General features: G+C 39.9%; 1 protein-coding gene across 1 annotated transcript in view; it reads left to right on the plus strand.

Annotated features, from left to right (window-relative positions):
* The window catches only part of LOC124803196 (meprin A subunit beta-like), a 70,007-nt gene extending 45,839 nt beyond the window's left edge, over positions 1–24,168 (plus strand). Inside the window, exons 4-11 of the mRNA XM_047264377.1 lie at positions 5,553–5,664; positions 5,749–5,856; positions 14,323–14,443; positions 18,180–18,296; positions 18,397–18,536; positions 19,214–19,357; positions 23,860–23,935; positions 24,089–24,168. Coding sequence (XP_047120333.1) covers positions 5,553–5,664; positions 5,749–5,856; positions 14,323–14,443; positions 18,180–18,296; positions 18,397–18,536; positions 19,214–19,357; positions 23,860–23,935; positions 24,089–24,168 — 898 coding nt within the window. The remainder of the gene's footprint in view (positions 1–5,552; positions 5,665–5,748; positions 5,857–14,322; positions 14,444–18,179; positions 18,297–18,396; positions 18,537–19,213; positions 19,358–23,859; positions 23,936–24,088) is intronic.
* Positions 24,169–25,574: the final 1,406 nt, after the last annotated feature.

Consider the following 25,574-nt stretch of genomic DNA (forward strand, 5'->3'; position numbering starts at 1 on the left):
CTATCGTGCTGACCTCAAAATTGGCCTTCGTAGGTAAGTAACTCGTAAGAGGTCAGAACCTGACCTGTCTAGTTATGGATTATACGAATACTCACTAAACAGCAGAAAAGTTTGTTTATCGGGGTGATTATTATCAAGTGAGATTTTTCTCAGTGATATTATTCAAACTTCCAAATAAGTGTAACGAACAGTTCTATTTTGGCAGCTGTAGTAAGTAATCGGTGCAATATTTTTTTTCGTAAAAATGGAAGAGGCTGATTGTTGTTAGTTAACACCATTTTTAAATTAGGAGAGGAGGTGTGAGGCATGTATGAAATGAGCTGAGGAAAATTCATGAGGAGACGGCTTCATCTCAAAGGACTGTTTATTACTGTAAAAATTAATGAGGTCGTCTGAGTGCTACAAATTCGGACGCACAGTGGTGGTTCTCTTCTGAAAAAATAGTCGATAAAATTCTTAGTATAGCTATAGAAGTTAACATTCGTGAGATATTAGGTGTATAATATTCTACATAAATCTCTACATGTGTGTATATTCAGTGCGTGATAGGTGCAATGAATGCTAACTCCAGAACAAAGACATTGGACGGACATTCTAAAATAGTGTTTGGAACCATTGAAGTATTTATTTAGAAAGTTTCTAGTGTCATTATGTAATTACATACAAGACTTTGATTCTTCACGAAACCCTAGACACAACAGTAGGTTGGCGAGTATTCCGGTGCTCTAGAAAAGTGGAAACCGAATTCCCAACAGAAAAAGTGATGGGGCAAGTTTATTGAAATTGATTGTCTATTTGGAAAATATTGAAGCAATTACCGGTCCTCGTTCTTCAACGTTACTGGTCCATCTGCATAGAGAGCTGAAACAGAAACGACTGACATTACCGCGAAAAGCGGACGCAGGACAACATATCGACTGTACGGTGACTCGAGTATGAACTGGACACCAAAATAGTTCACAACACATTCTATTCGTAGTTTTGGTTCTCTGCATCATTTTTCTCTTTCTTAATTTCTAAACGGGTTCGATTCCCGGCGGGGTCAGGGATTTTCTCTGCCTCGTGATGACTGGGTGTTGTGTGATGTCCCTAGGATAGTTAGGTTTAAGTAGTTCTAAGTTCTAGGGGACTGATGACCATAGCTGTTAAGTCCTATAGTGCTCAGAGCCATTTAATTTCTAAAAACGACTTGAAGAGAAAAATATTTCGCTGAGGAAAGAACTTATCTGCGTTGTAAATGTTCTTCGCACTTTGGTATAATTTTTTAAAGAAGAAATAGAAATTAGAACCTTTTTGAATCAAATGCATTTCGTCCAATAAATATGACGAAACTGTTGCACTGCTTACAAAAAATAGTTATTGTTTATTTATCAAACTCCTCATCCCATTTTTGTGCAGTGTCAGTAGAAATTATAGGGTAAAATTTCAGGATAGAATACTTTTGATAGGAAGGTAACTAAAAAAAGTTTACACCGGTAATACCGTATCTTTCAAAGTAGATGTCAATTGTGTTATTTCACATTTACTTTTTCAGCCTGACTTTCGAGTGAACGTTGTCAAATGTAACTACATATTGGGCAGACATTCATTTCAGGAACAACCTGAGATAGATGGCATTAAATTATGAGAGCGGAAACAATCGGTGGTATACGAAAGCCGCGAGACGTTGGCAGGTTATGACATGCGTCTGTGAGACGTGTTAGCCCCTCGTTACGTCTGAGCCAGCAGACTCCACTGTTACGCGTGTTCAACAAGCTCTGGGCATCTGATCTGGAAGAGACGCCAAGATAACGGAGAAGTAAAAGGTGGAGACGATGGTCGGAAGAAGTAAGAGTGAAGCCACATGAGACAAATTCAAAGTACGTAAATTAATTTGTACTCCTTGCACTGGAGAAATGGTTCAAATGGCTCTGAGCACTATGGGACTTAACTTCTAAGGCCATCAGTCCCCTAGAACTTAGAACTACTTAAACCTAACTAACCTAAGGACATCACACACACCCATGCTCGAGGCAGGATTCGAACCCGCGACCGCAGCGGTCGCGCGGTTCCAGACGCACTGGAGAAGATTATGCAAGAAAAATTTCGCGAAAATTCTCTGGAACAGAGCTTTGAGGCAAGCTCTCACACATTTGACGTATGCTTACTACGTAGCCCAATTCTAGATCGAGGGAGAGAGTTGTATAAGTAGTGGAACCACGGACAGTGCTGCTACGAGCGTAGGACTACTCGTTGACGAAGTAAATACTGATTACCACATAATCAGTCGTAGACGAAACAATTATTTGGGACGAATGTAGGCATGGTCGGTCAGGTACCTATCACAACCAAATGTCGAATAATTTAAATATCTCGGCAATACATTTAAATAAGGTGCATCATGTTCAACAGACGTAAAGGCGGTGTTTCAAATCGGAAATCGCTATAGCGACCTCAATCGATTGCTGAAATTACACACATGTGTCGAGAAAATTCTAATTTCAACTACACTGCCGGGAAAAAAATCGCATCACCAAAAATTAATTAATGTTGAGTAATGAAATTTTGGGAAGTGTAATAAAGGATGAAATGTATTGCTCAACAGAAGTTAGGAAAAGAATTGCAATGGCAAAAGGATTCACGAGGAAACAGAAATTACTTTGTGGACCACTAAACAAAGATATGAGGAAAAGACTTGCCAAATGTTACATCTGGAGCGTTGCACTGTATAGTACGGACATTGAGGAAGGAAGATGAAAGAAGATTGGAGGCGCTAGAGAAGTGTATACGGAGAAGAATGGAAAAAGTGAAATGGGAAGACCGAGTAAGGAATGAAGAAGTATTAAGAAGAGTTGGAGAAGAAGAAACATGCTGAAAGTCATCAGAAAATGAAAACGGAACTGGATTGGACATTGTTTGAGGAGGCACTGTTTATTAAAGGAAGGAATAGAAGGAATGGTGGAGAGAAAAAAAGGAAGATAAAAAAGAATCAAAGGAGACAAGTATTCAGAAATGAAAAGACTGACTATGGACAGACAAAAGTGGAAGAGGTTTAACCCATGACAAGACTTGCCGTAAGACAAAATACTACACTACTACTATTACTACAATGAAATTTCGCGTATACATTTGTATGTTATTGTACATTTTACATTTAAATGATTAAGATAACAATATCACAGGTTAATATAAGCACGAGATAAGCTATTGCAAATTTGAAATGCTAGTACGTTAATGACCGATGTAACCGCCAGAATATTGAATGCAATCATGCACTGTGTTGTACAGGTACCGCATGTCAGTTTGTGAGAAGTAGTTCCGTGCCTGTTGCACTTCGTCAGTCAATACAGGGACAGTTAACGTTGTTTGTGGATGCAGTTGGAGTTGTCGTCCGATGAGGTCCCATACGTGCTCGATTGTAGACAGATCTGGTGATCAAGGACACTCCTAGAGCATGTTGAATTACAACTGCGGTATGTGGGCGAGCGTTATCCTGTTGGAAAACACCCCCTGGAATGCTGATCATGAATGACAGCACAACAGATCAGACAACGCGCAAATTTGCAGTCAGGGTGCATGGGATAACCACAAGAGTGTTCCTGCTGTCATACTAAATAATCACCCAGACCATAACTCCACGTTTAGGTCGGGTGTGTCTAGACCGCAGACAGGCTGGTTGCAGGCGCTCATATGGCCTCCTTTTAAACAAGACACGGTCATCACCGGCACCGAGGCACACCCAGGTTTCATCAGAAAACACAACAGACCTTCACCATGCCCTCCAATGAGCTCTCGCTTGACACCACTAATGTCGAAAATGACGTCGGTTTGGGATCAGTGGAATTCACACTACTGGGTGTCTGTCTGTTCATGAAGTAACCGATTTGTAACAGTTCATTGCGTCTCTGTGGTGCCAACTGCTGCTCAGATTGCTGCAGCAGGTGCAGTACGATGCGCCGAACACGATGGTCTCCCCTCTTGGTAGTGCCATATGGCCGTCCGAAGCCCAGTCTTCTTGCGATCGCACTTTCTCGCGACCACCACAGCCAGCGGTCATGAACAGTGGCTACATTCCTGCCAAGTCTTTCTGCAATATCACCGAAGGAGCATCCGCCTTTTCGTAGACCTATTACACGACCTCGTTCAAACTCAATGAGGTATTGATAATGGCGTCTTTGTCGGCTTCAAGGCATTCTTGATTAACATCAACTCATTGCGTCGATTCTCAAAGGTAACTATCACGATCTCTACAGTGTGTATTTGAAGCAGATTGGCATCCTCATAGCGGCGATACTATCGCCACTGTTATGCATCTGGAGCGAAATTTTAACAGACGTCATCTTCCAGACATAGAAACACGCCTGCCAATCTCGTTTATGTCGCACAACTCATTTTTGGCGTTGCGGTTTTTTCCGTCAGTGTATATGAGACACTAATCAAACTCATAATGTTGTATGGGTGTGCGAAACACGGAACACTTTGAAACAAAATTACAACCGTCCATTCACTTTTGAACGGAAGTTTTTGGCCCACTGCATGACATAGCTATGGAAAATGGGAAGTGCGACATAAATACAAACAACAGAAATTACGTAAAGAGCCTAATAAGAAGAGCATGCCTTAAATGGGCCGGTCACGTCGTCCGAATAAATTCCTTTCGTAAAGCTACTGGGTTTCGTGCGAGAATCCTGGAAGGTCAGAGACAAATTGTCATGGCAATTGACGGGCGTCAATGAGCGGCGGACAAGCGCCACTGGAGGAGAAACCTTGGACCAGCGCGTGGTCCCCTGGGTATGGTCGTCGAATGATAGTGAGGGCCAGGCCCTTTCCCGAGTGTACGGGTGAACACAATTCTCATCCCTCCGTGTATTCAGTCGCCACAAGGACTCTCAACAAAGAACCGGCTTCCATTGATCGAAGCAAGAACCTTGTGACGCTTGATACTTACCAGTTAATCCCAGTTGCTGTTGATTCATGCCATTCTTACCACAGCGGCACGTAAGTACTGTAAATTTACTGCAGTACTCCTGATTTATATCATCACGATTGGTTACCAGTAACCAGTGTAAACAGATGGATCTAAGTGATGGGAATGCCTTCGTTTGTCGTGTCTTCGAGGTACGCATTTAAACTGATTTAGCTTTTATGATGCAGATATACAGGGTGTCCTAGAAATGTTGCGACAAACTTCGAGGGGTTGTTGAGGTTGGTTAAAGGAACAATTCGAGTACAGGACCATGTCCGGAAACCATACCCAATGACGCTACAGAACATCGAAGTTACTCGTACTGAGTCATACCTTTAACAATTGTCTTCCTCACTTCTCTGCATGTTTTCCACATAAGAGTAGTAAGAAAGGTGTCCGTGAAAGTCGATTATCATGCTTAGAGTCCCTTTCCAACACACAGTTTTAATCCATCAAAAAATTTCGCTATATGGAAAACAGAATGCGTTATTTCATGTTCACGGCACCTATTTCTGATGTAGTAGACCAAATGGTATTGATAGATAGTGTTCACAGAAAAAAAGTTATATTGTTTTGGCTTGTGTTGATCTGGAATGCTCTGTTATAGGTACCTAGGAATAGTCATCCACGAACTGGGCCATGCCGTCGGCTTCTGGCACGAGATGAACCGCCCTGACCGGGATGACTGGATAGACATTTTCTGGCACAATATTCTTCCTGTAAGTGACATCTGTTTAACTGATTCTAAATCGCCGTATTGTTCTTGTATTTTTTCTGTATCTGACTCATATTGCCACTCCCAGGGGTTTGGTGCCGCTTTCGCGAAGCACGCTAATGAGTCGGTCGACACACTGGGAGAGCAGTTTGACTACAAGTCCATCATGATGTATGGAGAATATGCATTTTCAAAGGTACGTTGCCCTAGCTATAACACACAACAATAGAAAACACAGTTACCAAGAATCTTAGATGTCAGGTTCATATCAAAACACTACTTCGCTTGGAAAACAAACAAACCCACAGCACTGTCAGCAGCTGGACCAATTTCATGGTTGGTTGGTTGATTTGGGGGAGGGAACCACATAGCGAGGTCAGATTAGGAAAGGAAGTCCACCATGCCCTTTCCAAGGAACCATCCTGGCATTTGCCTGTAGCGGTTTAGGGAAATCACGGAAAACCTAAATCAGGATGGCCGGACGCGGGTTTGACCAACACCGACTCTATAGAAGGCCCTGGCGCTACGTCATCAGTCGTTAGTGACGTCACAACGCCTAGGCATGCCACATGGCGCATGATCGTAGTGTCGGTTATGCAATGCCGTTCCTTTTGTGTTACTAATTGTGTTTTTTCGACTACAGCTATAGTTCTTTATTCTTTATTTATACCTTTTGAAGACCTGTACGATATTGTACCTAGGCACCACTACTGGTTTTGTGTCGTCAGTCTTACGTAGTACACGAATTTTGACCGGTCAGTTCAGCAACTAGTATTCACACTTGAATAGACGAAATCGCGTTTTCTATATTATTTTTTATTTAATCGAAGGATCGATTTATTTGACCTGCATGTAGGCAAAGACTGCTTTTCAGAGTAAAGATCATACAGTTAGCTGTGTTATGACAAGTCAGATTTTAGCAAAGATTTCCACTGAAAATAATAGTACGGTGTGTAAATTCGAAGTTATGAGCTCTGATACAATCGAATTAGTGTTCAACTTCAGTCATTATTTTCGAAATTGTTTTCAGGTATGTGAACTACATTTTCCAAAAGAGAATTCAGTAATACAGAACTATGATCTTCATTTGTAGCTTTACTATAGTAAGAAAATCTTTCATCTAAATAAAACTGCAGAATTCAAAACAATACCAAACATTTTGTCCAAAAATAAGAGATTTATACTGATAAGCACGCCCAGGCGTTTCTGCCTGCAACATACCTGGCGTTGGCCGTGCCTAGCTGACTTGACGTCACGAACAAGCGCCGAGGCCTTCCTTTGAGTCGGTGTTAGTTTGACTCGCCGTCCTCCCGAATGCGAGTCCAGTGTGTCCCAACTGCATGTAATCTGATTTCATAAAGCTATTACCTGTTTTACTGCAGCATCTGTGTTCAGACTGCAATTCTTTCTCCCTCTTCTACTTTTTAGGGAGCTGCACACGTGGGTGTTAAGAGAGGTTTGGTTAAAGCCATGTATTTGTTGTAAGTTTGTGTTTTTTAAATAAGAGAAAGAAGTCTTCTTGTTTATTATCTGTTTCATGTCGTCATTCATTTCGAAATACACTACTGGCAATTAAAATTGCTACACCACGAAGATGACGTGCTAAAGACGCGAAATTTAACCGACAGGAAGAAGATGCTGTGATATGCAAATGATCAGCTATTCAGAACATTCACACGAGGTTAGCGCCGGTGGCGACACCTACAGCGTGCTGACATGAGGAAAGTTTCCAACCGATTTCTCATACACAAACAGCAGTTGACCGGCGTTGCCTGGTGGAACGTTGTTGTGATGCCTCGTGTAAGGAGGAGAAATGCGTACCATCACGTTTCCGACTTTGATAAAGGTCGGATTGTAGCCTATCGCGATTACGGTTTATCGTATTGCGTCATTGCTGCTCGCGTTGGTCGTGATCCAATGACTGTTAGCAGAATATGGAATTGGTGAGTTCAGGAGGGTAATACGGAACGCCGTGATGGATCCCAACGGCCTCGTATCACTATCAGTCGAGATGACAGACATCTTATCCGCATGGCTGTAACGGATCGTGCAGCCACGTCTCGATCCCTGAGTCAACAGATGGGGACGTTTGCAAGACAGCAACCACCTGCACGAACAGTTCGACGACGTTTGCAGCAGCATGGACTATCAGCTCAGAGACCATGGCTGCAGTTACCCTTGACGCCGCATCACAGACAGGAGCGCCTGCGATGGTGTACTCAACGACGAACCTGGGTGCACGAATGCCGGCTGGCGTGGCCAAGCGGTTCTAGGCGCTTCAGTCTGGAACCGCGCGACCGCTACGGTCGCAGATTCGAATCTGCCTCGGGCATGGATGTGTGTGATGTCAAAAATGGCTCTGAGCACTATGGGACTCAACTTCTGTGGTCATCAGTCCCCTAGAACTTAGAACTACTTAAACCTAATTAACCTAAGGACATCACACACATCCATGCCCGAGGCAGGATTCGAACCTGCGACCGTAGCAGTCGCGCGGTTCCGGACTGAGCGCCTTAACCGCGAGACCACCGCGGCCGGCTGTGTGATGTCGTTAGGTTAGTTAGGTTTAAGTAGTTCTAAGTTCTAGAGGACTGATGACCTCAGATGTTAAGTCCCATAGTGCTCAGAGCCATTTGAACCATTTTTTGCATGAATGGCAGAACGTCATTTTTTCGGATGCATCCAGGTTCTTTTTATAGCATCATGATGGTCGCATCCGTGTTTGGCGACATTGTGGTGAACGCACATTGGAAGCGTGTATTCGTCAACGTCAAACTGGCGTATCACCCGGCGTGATGGTATGGGGTGCCATCACTTTGAACAGTGGACGTTACATTTCAGATGTGTTACGATCCTTGGCTCTACCCTTCATTCGATCCCTGCAAAACCCTACATTTCAACAGGATAATGCACGACCGCATGTGCAGGTCCTGTACGGGCCTTTCTGGATACGGAAAATATTCGACTGCTGCCCTGGTCAGCACATTCTCCAGATCTCTCACCAATTGAAAACGTCTGGTCAATGGTGGCCGAGCAACTGGCTCGTCACAATACGCCAGTCACTACTCTTGATGAACTGTGGTATCGTGTTGAAGCTGCATGGGCAGTTGTAGCTGTAAATGCCATCCAAGCTCTGTTTGACTCAATGCCCAGGTGAATCAAGGCCGTTATTATGACCAGAGGTGGTTGTTCTGGGTACTGATTTCTCAGGAACTATGCACCCAAATTGCGTGTAAATGTAATCACATGTCAGTTCTAGTCTAATATATTTGTCCAATGAATACCCGTTTATCATCTGCATTTCTTCTTGGTGTAGCAATTTTAATGGCCCGTAGTGTATTTAAAGAGCCAAATAGCTAATGGCTCTGAGCACTATGGGACTCAACTTCTGAGGTCATTAGTCCCCTAGAACTTAGAACTAGTTAAACCTAACTAACCTAAGGACATCACACTCATCCATGCCCGAGGCAGGATACGAACCTGCGACCGTAGCGGTCTCGCGGTTCCAGACTGCAGCGCCTAGAACCACACGGCCACTTCGGCCGGCCAGTCAAATAGCCCTTGCGGAAAATTTGGATAAATGTGGTCACGCAGTATACGGTCTTATATCTTCTTCTTTTTCTTCTTCTTCTGTGTTTATCCCATCTGAGGAAGGTTTCGCTAATGATGGGAAGTAGCCAGTGCACGATTTGTAAAATTATTATAACTTTAATTCTGTCATCGAGTACCTTTCCTTTTCTCATTAACGCAAGTTATCCTATCAGAAGAAAGACGAGTATGCCATGTTTGTGAATCGTATATACTTGATCTGTTTGTGTTTTCTGAGACGACGATACAGAACTAGCCCTGCATTCGCCTGGATAATTTTGGGAAACACCTGCGTACCAATCCTGGATTGATAGTTGATCCTAAGCAGTGATTCAGTGATCTAGTCTCATAAGGCAGCATTCTGTGTGTTAAACTATACGATGACGGATAAGAAACAGGACGTGGAACAGATGTATACGCCATCGCTCAACAGCTACAGTTTAAACGATAAAATCACGGGATGTCGCCTAAAACTGTATAACAGAATGGTTGTGCACCTTTACCGAGACCAATTTACAGCCTGGGCCAAACGGCGTTTCGAAGAGTAGGCTGGCTGAAGACCAGTTGAGAAAGCCAACAATAAATTAAATCTGAACTCACCGACAGGTCGAAAGCCTTAGTGCTTCTGGCACATGTTTATAAATTCTTTTAAAATATTGATTACAGCAATTCACAAATTCAGGATACACTAAAACTCACGCAGACGTGTTAGTAATACATGCATTTCCTGTACATGAAAGTTGTTTCGAAAATAAATGGGTAAGATGAGGCCAGTGAAAGACGAGTGGTCGTTTTAATGCTTATAAGGATAGTGTCGCAATACTGTAGAGTGCAATCGCAGATTGGCGGGAACTAGAAGCAAACATGAAAACGCTGTGCTCGCGACATTAGTGAGTAGGTGCACTTGCATTGAACAACTCGTATTATGACGCAGCACGGGGGCTGATTCGGCGCTAATGAGCAAACGGCGGGGCAACTGCTGGAATCTTTTTTTCAAGACTCTTTTAAAAGGTATTATGATCGCCTTGGACTAAAGAAACTATTTATTCATAAGATCTGCTGTTGCGACTTCGGACATGTCACTATCAGTGGAGTACAGTGAAAATTTTGCTCCAGCTCATGTGAAAACTTTCAAAAATGTCTGACATGTATATGTGTGATCATTTGAAGGTTAATGTTTTCATATCTGCTGAAGAACAATTTTATGCGACTGTAAACCACAGCCGCGGAACGTTAAATACTGGAACGTGTTGCCCAACACTCACTATTCTGGTTCTGCATCACAACTCTACGTCTAAAACGCGAAGGGGAGCCCACCTCTTTGCAGTGGCGGTAGATAGGTAGCCTATTTCCAGGAGTCAATGCTGTGTTTTAAACGTTCTGAATCCAGAAATTCCGAACAAAAGGTGTGGATATATTTGCATAAATGTGAACGTCGTTTTTAGGCTGAAAAGTATACAAGGTGCCCTTATCTAAGCGCACACAGTTTTCCAAGTTAAATGAATAATTCAGATATAGTTAATAAACGAGAGTTTAACAAGTTATTGTACTATTGATACTATGCATAAGGTCAAGTATTTAGAATAAGTTAAGAGGTGTATCTACACTCCTGGAAATTGAAATAAGAACACCGTGAATTCATTGTCCCAGGAAGGGGAAACTTTATTGACACATTCCTGGGGTCAGATAAATCACATGATCACACTGACAGAACCACAGGCACATAGACACAGGAAACAGAGCATGCACAATGTCGGCACTAGTACAGTGTATATCCACCTTTCGCAGCAATGCAGGCTGCTATTCTCCCATGGAGACGATCGTAGAGATGCTGGATGTAGTCCTGTGGAACGGCTTGCCATGCCATTTCCACCTGGCGCCTGAGTTGGACCAGCGTTCGTGCTGGACGTGCAGACCGCGTGAGACGACGCTTCATCCAGTCCCACACATGCTCAATGGGGGACAGATCCGGAGATCTTGCTGGCCAGGGTAGTTGACTTACACCTTCTAGAGCACGTTGGGTGGCACGGGATACATGCGGACGTGCATTGTCCTGTTGGAACAGCAAGTTCCCTTGCCGGTCTAGGAATGGTAGAACGATGGGTTCGATGACGGTTTGGATGTACCGTGCACTATTCAGTGTCCCCTCGACGATCACCAGTGGTGTACGGTCAGTGTAGGATATCGCCCCCCACACCATGATGCCGGGTGTTGGCCCTGTGTGCCTCGGTCGTATGCAGTCCTGATTGTGGCGCTCACCTGCACGGCGCCAAACATGCATACGACCATCATTGGCACCAAGGCAGAAGCGACTCTCATCGCTGAAGACGACACGTCTCCATTTGTCCCTCCATTCACGCCTGTCGCGACACCACTGGAGGCGGGCTGCACAATGTTGGGGCGTGAGCGGAAGACGGCCTAGCGGTGTGCGGGACCGTAGCCCAGCTTCATGGAGACGGTTGCGAATGGTCCTCGCCGATACCCCAGGAGCAACAGTGTCCCTAATTTGCTGGGAAGTGGCGGTGCGGTCCCCTACGGCACTGCGTAGGATCCTACGGTCTTGGCGTGCATCCGTGCGTCGCTGCGGTCCGGTCCCATGTCGACAGGCACGTGCACCTTCCGCCGACCACTGGCGACAACATCGATGTACTGTGGAGACCTCACGCCCCACGTGTTGAGCAATTCGGCGGTACGTCCACCCGGCCTCCCGCATGCCCACTATACGCCCTCGCTCAAAGTCCGTCAACTGCACATACGGTTCACGTCCACGCTGTCGCGGCATGCTACAAGTGTTAAAGATTGCGATGGAGCTCTGTATGCCACGGCAAACTCGCTGACACTGACGGCGGCAGTGCACAAATGCTGCGCAGCTTGCGCCATTCAACGGCCAACACCGCGGTTCCTAGTGTGTCCGCTGTGCCGTGCGTGTGATCATTGCTTGTACAGCCCTCTCGCAGTGTCCGGAGCAAGTATGGTGGGTCTGACACACCGGTGTCAATGTGTTCTTTTTTCCATTTCCAGGAGTGTATTTTATCCATTAGGTTTTTTTTCTTAAATGAAACAATGTGCTTTCTTTAATAGTAGGTGGCAGCTCTTGAATAATGATTTACCATAAAACATTCTTCAAGATAAGCCAATAAACTGCTATATGAGAAATGGCCAAGGCTGCAACAAAGCTTCTGCTCAGTTATGGTAGTAGAGTCAAACACAGCACAGTACCAGCAGCCTTGGCCATAACAATATCAAGTGTTTGAACTGATGGTGTTCTGAGTGCTGCAGTGTGGGCTGTATATATATCACAGGGCGCTGAAACATTGTATGTTCTTTGGATGGACAGGGCACATTTTACTCTGCTGTGAATGCACAGAAATGGCACAAATGGAGTCATACTTCACTGCATGTCGTGCAGGAACATCCACTGTACTCAGCTTATCTGGCTGTGTGGTACGGTTTCACAAGCTCCTTCATTCTCAGTCCACTTCTCTTCAAGGAGATGACACCTCGTAGGTCTGTTAGGTGTACAGAGACATCTGCATATTATTAGAACCTCCTTGTGCAACACGTGATACCAGGTTTACAAGAATGCAACCGTGTCCACACTATTATTTTCATGCAAGAAGGGGTGACTCCACATGTCGCTTGCCACGTGAAATATTTGCTTCGAGAAACCTTTGGTAATGACAGCAACATCTACATGCAGTTTCACATGTAGCCTTCCAGGTCTCCCAACCTAAATACAAGTGACTTCCGGTTGCAGAGATATCTGAATGATCATGTCTGACAGGGATGTATCTAGACTCTTCCTGATCAGAAGAATAGCATACGATAACATATTGGTCTGATTACACTGGATATGCTTTGAGTGTCTGTTGACCAAGTCATGTTACGGATGCAGCATATTGCTGAGTACAAGACCATTTTGAACACATGTTGTAATGTGTGACTACATCCTAAGAAAGATATACCAGAACCACAATTATCATGTTTTTGATAATTTCTCCCCTTTTCCTGCACCCGCATCACATCCTGACTGCTCAGAGTGCCATATTTTCACCTGGAAAAAGAAAGTGGAAACATTATTTTTCAGCATAATCAGGTGCGCTGATTAATGAACATACCAACGATACTTCAGCATCTCCCAGTGCAGCACTCAGAACACTGTCAGTTTAATTACTACCACCTGATAATTACAACAATAATCCATTTGACACCTACCGCTGGATAAAGATTACCTTTAGACTCAACCATTCATTATGATCTTCAACCATACACATTCATCTTGTGCCTGAATGGTTTTCTTGTTTAAAGTCCATGTCTCCTGTAAAAAGTCAAAACAGGTAACAGGCACAGATTGTAAACTTCCTTTTGAGAGTCATAGAAAGTTCAGTTTAAAAACACTATTTAGTTTAGCAGAAGCACTCCAGGTTATTTTAACTCTTCTTTTTTTCTAGTCATCCAATTGTCTTAAATTGTTCTAAATACAAAACCTCATAAACTGATTATATGACTTAATTGTTGATTTGTATCATTTTCTTTTCATTGTGTTTATTGCATATTGTGCCCAGCACAATTTTCAAAATCGCTCAGTAAGGTATTTCCATTTGGCACTATCAGTATCATGTTGTTTAATCAGTTGCCTTTAACACATATTCCTTCTTCAAGTTGCCAATATAAGAATCTGAAAACTTCCTCTAGTGCAGATGAGAATAGTTTTGGTGATATGGCCATCACATTTAGAAAATAATTTATGTGTTTCATATAAAACGTTTTCTAGCGATATATTACCACAAGCTGTACTCCAAAAGTTACCAGACACTGTGAAACAAAGAACATCGTCACATTTAAGAACGTCACAACTGCTTAAATAAATCAGTAGATAAAACAATTATAAGTTTTACCATGTAGCAAAATACTCAATGCTTTGTGTACTATTGTTAAGTGAAAACCTTGTTGCAATATATTAATCCATTTACGAAACACTAGGCGTACTCATGCCAAATGGAAATACTGCAACGTAAGGAAATTTATATACTGAATCACCCTAATAAATTTTCTTCTTTGCCCCTCTTCATAGGACAATGTTTCACCAACAATTGCACCAAAAGTGGCTGGAACTGTCATTGGACCAATATGGAAAAAGAGTCGCCTCAGTGACAGTGACTTACGAAGGATCCACAAGCTATATCGCTGCAATGGTGAGTCAAGGCTGCAGATGATATGACAGAGAGCAAAATAGTACTACGTGAAATGTGATTGACATCCTTCCAGTAGCAATGAAAACCTATAATTTTGAAGAAGTTATCTGATGTTTTATCTTGCATGTGTATGTTGTGTACTTTGAACAAGCCTCATTAGCAGGCAGCTGTAACACTTTCCCTCTCCTCTTGCTGTCTTTTGCAAAACATAGCAGGAGTATAGCAGATAGTAAACAAATAAAAGCCATGGGTGAACAATACCTACAAAGAGCAGGTAAATTACTAACCAGAAACCATTTCATTATTCAGTTGAGAAATAACCTTACCAATTCATTCGTGTGACACAAAAAGGAGTGATATGTTCCAAACCTTTAGGGCCAAGCCTATACAGATAAGGTTACATTAGATCAATACTTGCTCCATATATCATGAAACAACACTTCCTAATGATGTGGATTGTGTCGGTTTAACAAAAGGTTCCTTGACATGACATAATTCAGTGTTCTTAATAATTTTAAAATTACTATGTCCAATAATTCATCTACTGAGCAAAAGGAGTTGTCATTCAGAATTTATTTCAGTTTGTTTTTAAATGCTGGTTGGCTATCTGTCAGACTTTTGATGCTGTTTGGTAAGTGACCAAACACTTTTGTGGTAGCATGATTCACCTCTTTGTCTCTTTCTGTGCCAGAGTTAGATTTAACCCATAGTAGTGAAGACTAGTGTTTCTTCTAGTGTTGTAGCTATGCACATTGCTATTGCTTTTGAATTGGGATGGGATATTAGTAACAGACTTCATAAATATACATAGTGGTCTCCAGTTATTATTCTGGTTACACTCTTTTGCACAACGAATTTTTTTCCTTGATGGTGAATTACCCCAAAATATGATGCCAAACAAAGGCAGTGTATGAAAATAGGCACAATAAGCTAATTTACTGATATGTTTATAGCCAGGATTTTCGATAACCGTAATAGCATAAGTAGCTGAGCTCAGATGTTTCAGTATATCACCAATGTGTTTCTTCCAATTCAATCTCTCATCAATGTAACACCCCAAAATTTTGAATATTGTGCCTTAGCTGCAGACTTCTGTTCAAAGTTTATATTTATGAATGACATTATGCCATTTACTGTACAGAACTGTATATACTATGTTTTATCAAAATTTAATGACAGTCCATTTGCAGAGAACCACCTACTAATTTTCTGAAAGACATTATTTACAATTTCCTCAGTAATTCTTGTTTCTTACTATATTTATATCATCATCAAAAAGGACTAGCTTTGCTTCTTCATGAATATAGAGTGGCAAGTCATTAAGACCAAGACTGAACCCTGTGGGACCATATTCTTGATACCTCACTAGTTTGAGGAAACTGCTGATTTTTATGCATTATGTGAACTGTTTATTTCAACCTTCTGCACTTTTCCATATGAATTAAACCATTTTTGCACTGTCCTATTCATATCACAATACTTAAGCTTACCTAGAAGAATTACGTGATTCACACAGTCAAAAGACTTTGAGAGATCACAAAAATCCCAGTGGATGACGTTCAGTTATTCAAAGCAATTAATATTTTATCAGATTGACATTTTGGTAATACTTTATATATACAAATATGTTTCAATAAATTACTCATTCAAGAGTTTTCTTTGGATGAAGCTGACATAAATGAGACTGCGCTGTAGTTGCATTAGGCATCACTGTTTGCACATGTTGTTTAAGATTGGGATGTATTGCTGTTCCATCAGCTTTCTTCACATTGTATTCTTTGAACTATGCAATTCACAGACAATTTGATGTATGCTTATTGATGAACATCCCTTCAATTGATCCAATATCTTTATATTAATGTGGCTACCCAAGTATTAAGTTTTGCTGCTCTATGAATTAAATGCATTTCTGCAAGTTCCCATAACAAGTAAAGCTCCCTCTTCAACAACCAGTTAGCACTGTAAACAATGGTTAACTCTAGTATGGATGCATCACAGAGATCATGTACTGCTTTGCTAGTTATCAGCATCACTGTCAATGTGGGACACAACTGTTTATCATGACACATATGCAATTTACAAACTTGTGTATTTCACGTATTGTTCATTCAAGAGCTCTTACCATTTCAGTATTCATTTTCAGTGATTGATTCCTGATTTCAAAATAGTCAGTTTACAATCCTCTACTCTCTCTGCAATTTTGGCCTTAACGATAGATGATTCCCTGTCTTAAGAAGAGCTACAAATCATCCTATACAGAAAGAAAATGCAAAGAGTTACTATTCAAAGATATCTATTAGACAATTGCCCTTAATGACATCTTTGAACAAGTAAAACCAACTAGATGATGCCCGAATTCATTATAGGACACCTTCAAAAAATCTGAGGAAAAAATCTAGGCAATAAAAAATCAAAATTATTTCTGATAGACCATCTTAAAAACATGTACACTGAAGTGCCAAAGAAACTGGTATAGGCATGCGTATTCAAATACAGAGATATGTAAACCAACAGAATATTCAGAATACTGCTCTGCAGTCGGCAATGCCTGTATAAGACAAGTTGTTAGGTCAGTTACTGCTGCTACAAAGGCAGCTCATCAAAATTTAAGTGAGATTGAACGTGGTGTTACAGTCAACACATGAGCATTGGGACACAGCATCTCCAAGGTAGTGATGCAGTGGGGAATTTCCCATGTGATCATTTCACGAGTGTACTGTGAATATCACATAGCCAGTAAAACATTAAATCTTTGACATTGCTGTGGCTGAAAAAAAAACCTGCAATAACAGGACCAATGATGATTGAAGAGAATCATTCAATGTTGACAGAAGTGCAACCCTTCCGCAGAGATCTGAAGATTTCAGTACTTGACCATCAACAAGAGTCAGCGTGTGAACCATTCACTGAAACATCACTGATATGGGCTTTTGGAGCCGAAGGCCCATTCATGTACCCTTGATGACTGCATGGCACAAAGCTTTACACCTTACCTGAGCGCATCAGCACTGACATTGGACTGTTGATAACTTGAAACATGTTGTCTGGTTGGACGAGTCTCATCTCAAATTGTATCGAGCACATTGACATGTACGGGTATCGAGACAACCTCATGAATACATGGACCCTGCATGACAGCAGGGGACTGTTCAAACTGGTAGAGGCTCTGTAATGGTGTGTGGTGTGTACGGTAGGAGTGATATGGGACTCCTGATATGTCTAGATAAGACTCGGACAGGTGACATGTGCGTAAGCATCCAGTCTAATCACCTGCATCCGATCATGTCCATTGTGCATTCCAATGGACTTTGGCAATTCCAGCTGGACAATGCAACACCCCACACATCCAGAATTGCTACAGAGTGGCTCCAGGAACACTCCTCTGAGTATAAACACTTCCACTGGCCACCAAACTTATCAGACAGGAACATTGTCGAGCATATCTGGGATGCCTTGCCACGTGCTGTTCAGAAAAGTTCTCCAGCCCCTCGTACTCTTACGGATTTATGGACAGCACTGTGGGATGCATGTGTCAATTCCCTCCAGCACTACTTCAGACATTAGTCGAGTCCATGCCACATTGTGTTGCAAGCTTGCAGGGGCCTACACAATATTAGGCAGGTGTACCAGCTTCTTTGGTTCTTCACTGTATATTTTATAGTGTCAATTACCTCCATGTTAAACATTTCACCTGCACAGAATCAACACACTATAAAATAAATCTCAATTATTTCAGGACACCATGTGAAATCTGGCTTCCCTTACGACATTCAGTGTAACTTCAACCAAGATGCATGTGGTTTTAACAATGCAGGCTCAGCTGCTTGGGAGCAGCAAAGTGTCAATGCAACAGGTGAGCAGTTATTATCTGCATCTTTCAGGACTTCTCTGTTTCATTATCATTTCTGTAATAACAGAAAATGAGGGAGACAAAACTGATTTTTTTGTTACAGATGGATACGTGTACTCTTCAAGCACCTCACCTGGTCACCTGATGTCGATCAACTTCCATCCATTGTCAGAATCAGACCCCCGTGGTCCCATTGGTTGCGTACGCTTCTGGTACAATGTTCCTCGGAATGGATACCTCAAGGTTCTTAAAATGCTACAACTTGACCAGAAAATTATAAAATATAAATAAAACCACATGAAATGATTCACTAAATAACAAAGATTGGATTTATGAAGTGTTCTGAAGGCTTTGTTGCACCATGAAGGGGCAGTTCTGGTATTTATGTCAGGTGAATTGCTCCTGGGAAAAAGTGATGTCAAAATATCTGCATTCCTATGCCTATTTGTTGTAAGCTTATTTGGGAATACTGTATCTGAGCTTAACAAATTTAATGGAAACATTTGTAAACAATGAGAAAGATGATTTCCTTAGCTGACCCTATAAAAAGAACCATAATTTAGCACCTGTATAAGCATTTATATTTGTGCACTACTGCGACAAGTACAGAACTCAAATAAGTTATTTCAGTGTTCAGCAAAATTTTGGGCTTACAGGCATTTGTTATTAATTACTCTCCATGATATTTCAACTGGTCACCTGCCAGTCATCCTCTGGTGAGCCATCAAAGTCTTCAGTGGTACACTGAGGAAGACTGGCAGGTGCCTGTTGAAATATTGTGGAGTGTAGTTAATGATGGCTTGTTGCAACCCCAAAATTTCTCTGACCATTCTATTTATCAGAAAATTTTTAAAATTCACAAAAAAGTTATTTCAGTTTCTGCTACTTTGTACTGAAAAAGATTTTATTTCAATTCACAGCTCTATCAAATATATATGCGACGTGTCACACAGTTAACAAGTGGAATGGTGAAGCAGGTTCTTCTGTGGGAAAGTGATACTTGTACAACCACCGCTGAATGGGTACATGTCGAGGTTCCCCTTTATGTCACAAGGAGTTTCAGAGTGAGTATATCAATTCATCTCAAGCATGCCAGTAGAATAAACTGCACTTTCAATAACTCTTCAGAGTTGAATTCTTTGATATCTGCAATCTGCATGTCTGTGGTATTATAAAACACTGGAGAGACAATATAAGCAATAATCACTGATGAACAGTTCATTTCTACATAATTTTTGTAACTTGATGACCTGCCAAGTACATACCAGTATTTCAGTTAAATTATTGGACTGCAGTCAACCACTTCTTCTGTCATGATATGTCATGTTGATTGAAAGTTGATAATGCTCTCATCATGACCTCCTGTTACCTTCAACGTTTTTCTAACTTGTTTGAGCCTTTCAAGAAATACATTATATCAAGTTCTGCAAAATGGTTTTTTTTCAGCTGTAAACTCTTCATACACAGTACTGTTATCAATCTGTTCCTTCATCTTTACAGCTAGAAAGTAGTGGACATACTCCAAATCAGGAAGGCAGGATTGATGGCTTACTAATTTTAGAGCTTGTAAATAAATGGTTCAGGCCATTGCAATGGAAAATTGTGATGGATGACGTTCTGGCAAAAGATAAAAGTTATCTTCACTAAGCAGGTTCGCTTTTCCATCAATTTCTCACTAAAGTTATGCGGTAAAGAGACAAAAAAGGGTCCAGTGATCATTTTTCTCTCTTCCTCATTGTCAATAACCTCATGTTATGTGAAATTCAGAATCCTATGACTAGACCATTAGTAGCTGATAGAATTGTTTTTGCATTTCCTGGAGCACAGTCACAATGGGAAAATATTAGTTTTGTTGCTGCATGATCCCAGATTGTAGGCAATGCGCACACATTTAGAATGAATCTTTCATTCTGCAGCAGAGTGTTAACTTATCACTAGGCATGAACAGTATTTCATGGCATTCAGGCCAAGTCACATGGTACCTCTTGCTTGCTACTTTGGAGACTCCATATTGGATTTTATTATATTTTTTTTATAACTTTCCTGTTATGACAATGTCATTTCAAGGCAATGGCGCATTAAAAATTTATTACAAATGCCACTCTTGGCATGATTTGTTACAGTTAAATGTTTGATTGATTGATTGATTGATTTCTTTATTAATCCATGTAAAAATTTACATTGTGTGGATTTCGTCAGCAAAATCATATACAGTACAATATACCTACAATTAAACACATAAAATTGGTATTTACACCCATTTTTGAGGTATCTTAAATTAGTTTTATATCCTTGTGTAATTTGTAATTTTCTTATAGTACTGTACAATTTTTGATTACATATCATAATTATTTCCTCATGTATTACAATGCAGGCTACTTTAATTACACTACATGTTAGTTAATGACACATCAGCAGTAAAAAGCTTTTAGGAGACCCTAAGATAAATGACACTAATGCAAAGAGTTGTACGTGAACAGCATGATGTTTTGGTGGGTTATGGCATTGGGGGAAGTAGGTTTGTTTCCTGCTACATGCTAATATTTTTGTTCCATTTTTCATTTGTAACATATCTAGTTCTTTCTTACTCATATAATAGAAGTATGTTCTGTAATATTCAGTGTTATTCACATATAAGGCTCTCTCAGGAACAAGTTTCCTCTATTATATGACAAAGATGAAACTCCTGCAAGTGAAACAACCAGCAGTGATATTTGCTTTCTAATTTGCTATGAATACATTGCATTTTGTTCTGAATGTGTCACAATTTCTGAGGGTGTGGGTAGGCAGGAACATAAGAGGACAGCTTAAATAGCTGTGAGTGAAACAAACAGCAATCATATCCTAGTCTTGCTTGTCAGAAATACTCCGTTGTTTATTCCAAATATGCCATGATTTCTAAGAGGGTGGCTAGGCAGGAACTTAAGAGCACAGTTTAAATTACTGCAAGTGAAAGAAGCCACAATAACATTTATATTCTTGCATGTAGCAAATATTTAGCTGTGATTAAATTGTTAACAGCACTTCAAATTCAGCAGTCAAGATAAAGATCATACCACACAGTGAATTACAAAGAACTTTGTGCAAAACAGCGAAAGGACATTGAGGTTATGATGTTCAGCTGTGATTTGTACCATAATTTCCATACTTCATGTTTTACATTTTGCTAAATCTTCATTTAAAGGCAAAATATACCATTAATTGAAGTACATAACTCTATTTGCCAAGGCAACTATTCAACACACTGACAGCTACAAATTAGAAAAAAATTTTGGTGAATCTTTACAATACACGAATTTTCAGAAGCAGAAGCCAGCAACATGAGCACTCATGTATTGAAAATATGGACCAAGTTTAATTACCTTCCCCTTTCTCACAAAAATAACTGCTGTGACAATATACACTACACCATGAATCATTTGCTGACAAATTGTTTCTGCAATGTTTCACATGTAAATATTCAGCTTTCATAATGTCTGCCATAGCACTCCCAAAATACCAAAGATAAAAGTTTCTACAACAGACTGCAAACAGACTCATCAAAAATGAAGCAATCTTATTGCCTTTTGCTACTGTGAAATGCTATTGGTTATTCTTGTTTCAGGCAGAGATGTCCCTAATGATAAGTGAGTGTTGAAGTATCTCCCCTTCATTCTTTTATTACTGATATTGGTTTATCTTCTTTAATGCAATGATTTATATTAACAATTATTTTCTCCGATGTTAATTTCGATGTGACATAATTAATTTTCAGGTTATTATTCCCTGTTTCACTAATAGAATAAAGTTTTGGCACTCAGTGGGAAGATCTTCACTAATCTTTTTTTGAATTAATCAAAATAACGGAACACTGGTCTTCACCAAATGAAAATCACTTTCAAGCAACCCAATAAATTTTTCTACTACTCTATTCACTGCTTTTAACCAGAATTCATGTACTGTATAACTACTGCATGCATGTATTATCTGAGTCACTGTTAACATGAACAAAATTTATTTACATAAGTAGTTACAATTTTGTTACTGACCAGGTACATGGGCATCATCACCAAACAGGGCAGGTTCAACTTGAATTAAAACACAATTACTAATGGAGCCACAATAATGCTCGATCATTTGGCCATCAGAGAGTACATGCTATAATTCTGGAAAAACTCTCTTGTAGTTCACTACTTAAAAGGATAACTTTTTCATCACATGGTGTGATTAATTATTTCTACAAATAATAACAATTAGATAGTTAATTAAATGAAACACTATCAGTGTGGCACATTTATTTCATAAGAATTATAGACTGAGTGGGACTGTGCAGCAAAGACTTACATGAACTCTATTAAACTCAGAACAACAGAAGGAAGTGGGAAGAATGCAGCACATTTGGCTCTTACATAACAAAAGCACAGATACAAAAGTTTCATACAGTATGACTGTAACTATATATTGTCATTGATAAAAGTATAAGAAATATGGGAAAGAAGATGATTTTTCAAACATGTATCACATCATTGGATAATTTTTGGGTATCTATTACAGTATGCACTCTCCAGAAACATCATAGTACAATAAACCTTTGGGCCTAAACTGGAATTTGAACCCAGAAACTTTCCTTTCACCACCAATGCATTATCAACTGAGATATATTGGTTCCACTTATGGCTCACTCTTATAGTATCAGTTTTGACAATCTCTCTCTCCTACTCTCCAAACTTCTCTGAAGTTTTCTCCCGTAACTTCCTCAACTATCTTTTCTGGATAAAACAATATCACAAAGAAATGGCTTAGACATGACCTAGAGGTTTTCTTCCAGTTTCAATCATTTGCTCTCCAATGGAAAGTGCACTGTTTGAAACTTCATGACAATTCTTCATGATATTCTTTCTCCCAAGACTACTAGGCCAACAAGATGTGCAGGAAACTTTCCACGTTTAGAAACCAGGAAGTAGTAAAGCCAATTTAAATCTTTAAGGGCTGATAATGTGTCATTAATTTATTCATCCATTCATTCACACAACCTGCTCTGCAAACACCATTATGAAACGAATATTTTAATATGTTGATAGGAAACCTTTAACAGTAGTTTGAAAGGGCCATGGCCTTTTCCTTTTACATTGTTCAGCTGATTTTCTTTTCATAAACAGCTATCCTATACGTGTATACTTACACACATGTGCAGAACACATTAGTGGGTAAAATGTTGTTGAAACTATAACAGCAAAAGCAAATCTGCTTTCAAAGTAGTTGCTATCCCATGCCATTTAGATGATGTACATTTGTGAGTACTTTGAGTGTAAATAAGGAAATCAGTTGTCCTTTGCTGATACTACATGAGGTAATATTGTCTTGCAGTCTACATGACCCATAGTTTAGCATATTGTTACTTTAAAAAAGTGGAATTAACATGGCAGACATTGTCTGATCAGATATTTTGATTAAAATATTGTTCTTTGTGTTGTCACTACACAAGAACATTTCTGTGTAAAGTAGTACATATTTTAGAGCCAGAGTTTTGATGTCATTTTAAAGAAAATTTTCCTGTTTCAGTATTCTGTTTTCTCTTTTTTTGCAGCTGATCTTTACATCATTGAGCAATGGACAAAATCCTGTTGCCATGGATCAGTTTGAACTGCACTACAGCCGATGCAGTACTTTTCAGTCAATTAATAGAAAATATTCAGAAAAAAAGAGTAGCTTTAAGAATACAGTTATATCTCACAGCCCACCAACAAAAACACCAACACATAATCTGAAACCAAAAATTTCTATCATTTTTACACAAAAACCCTTAATCTTTTCAGGTAAAAGCTCAATAATTCCCACTGTAAAAGCCCCATCAATAATCAAAACACTTCAATCATTAAATATCAAAACATCATGAAGAATAAAAGGTATTTACAGGGCAAACCTTTTATAGACATGTTACAAAACATGTTGAAGAACATCTAAATGAGCAGAAATTTTTGGTCAGCTGTGATAAATACATAGGGTGTGATAGGTTTCCAAACAAAAATGTGTATCACTAACACAGTCCTCTGAAGCATGCTCCAGAAATTTGATGTGGTAGTTGCTTGGGCAAGTGAAGTAACTACATTACTTGATTATGAGATACAATGCTTAAGACATTAAAAATGAAAGTAAAATTGCCACAACTATCCAACTGTAACACATGTGGATACAGCAGAAGATACCTGCCACTATAATTCTGTAGGCAGAGAGCTTCTCACATTTTTAGCTTATCGGTGATTGTCGTTGTTGCATTGTATGATACAGACTATATTAGTTATGAAATTCACAATGATATTAAATTCATGAACTGTAACTATATAAACTTCATTCTGCTGAAATAGATTACAAATTGTGACTACTCAAAAAAATCTCATAGTCTGCTGAAGACACATTGCAGGAAAGTACCTGATTTCATTGTTGTATACCAGAATTTGGTTGTATTTTAATGTATGTAAAAACACGAGAAAAATAGATAGACTTATTTGGCACTATGAGTGCTGTAATTGTTCTTGTTGCAATTAACTGTTTTATGTATTTTTTATTAAACCAAAGATTTGTAAAAAAACATTTAATTATTTATTGTAAAAAGGTTGTACAGATTATAGATAGTTTTGCTACAGACAAAGATAATGTTATTTTGGTTTATTTATAGAAACATTGATATTTTTTTGTATTTGTGAAAACAGATTTTTATACAGTTCTTTTTGAAGATAACTTTAATGTGAAAATAAAAAATAATCAAATGTACGCAACTTTTCAATCCAGCAGCCTCTCCTTCCATTCTAGTGCTTTTAAAAGAATGAGAACATGTTTTCTGGGTAACAGACATCTCTCCTTGTGTAAAAGGAAACAAAAAACATCACTGACTTCTTTTACATGTTATATTCTATGTGGTACATAAAAATATTGTTAACTTCATATTTGCCAATAGAATGAAGTGTTGTAGCCATAATGTGACTTAATGTCTGTATGGGTCAGTGTCAGAATCCAAGTCCAAAGCCATCTGATCCATCTGAGCCATAATCAGTCATTCTCTCATCTGGCTCATAAAGTAACTTTTACATCAGAAAATCCATTCTGCAGATCCCCACCAAATAGGTCAAGTGAATTAATTACATTATATGGAGCTGCTTTTTAATGTTATGCTGCTGACGCTGTGTTTGGTAATGGTTAAGACAGATCAATGTACAGTATATCTCCCATGAAGGAGATCATGGCCATGTCCTCAGGGGCAGCAGTACAAGCACTATCCAGTCATAAGCCAGCTACTCCTAGCAA

This window comes from Schistocerca piceifrons, chromosome 6 (genome assembly GCF_021461385.2).
Source record: "Schistocerca piceifrons isolate TAMUIC-IGC-003096 chromosome 6, iqSchPice1.1, whole genome shotgun sequence".
NCBI classification, from domain to species: Eukaryota; Metazoa; Arthropoda; class Insecta; order Orthoptera; family Acrididae; genus Schistocerca; species Schistocerca piceifrons.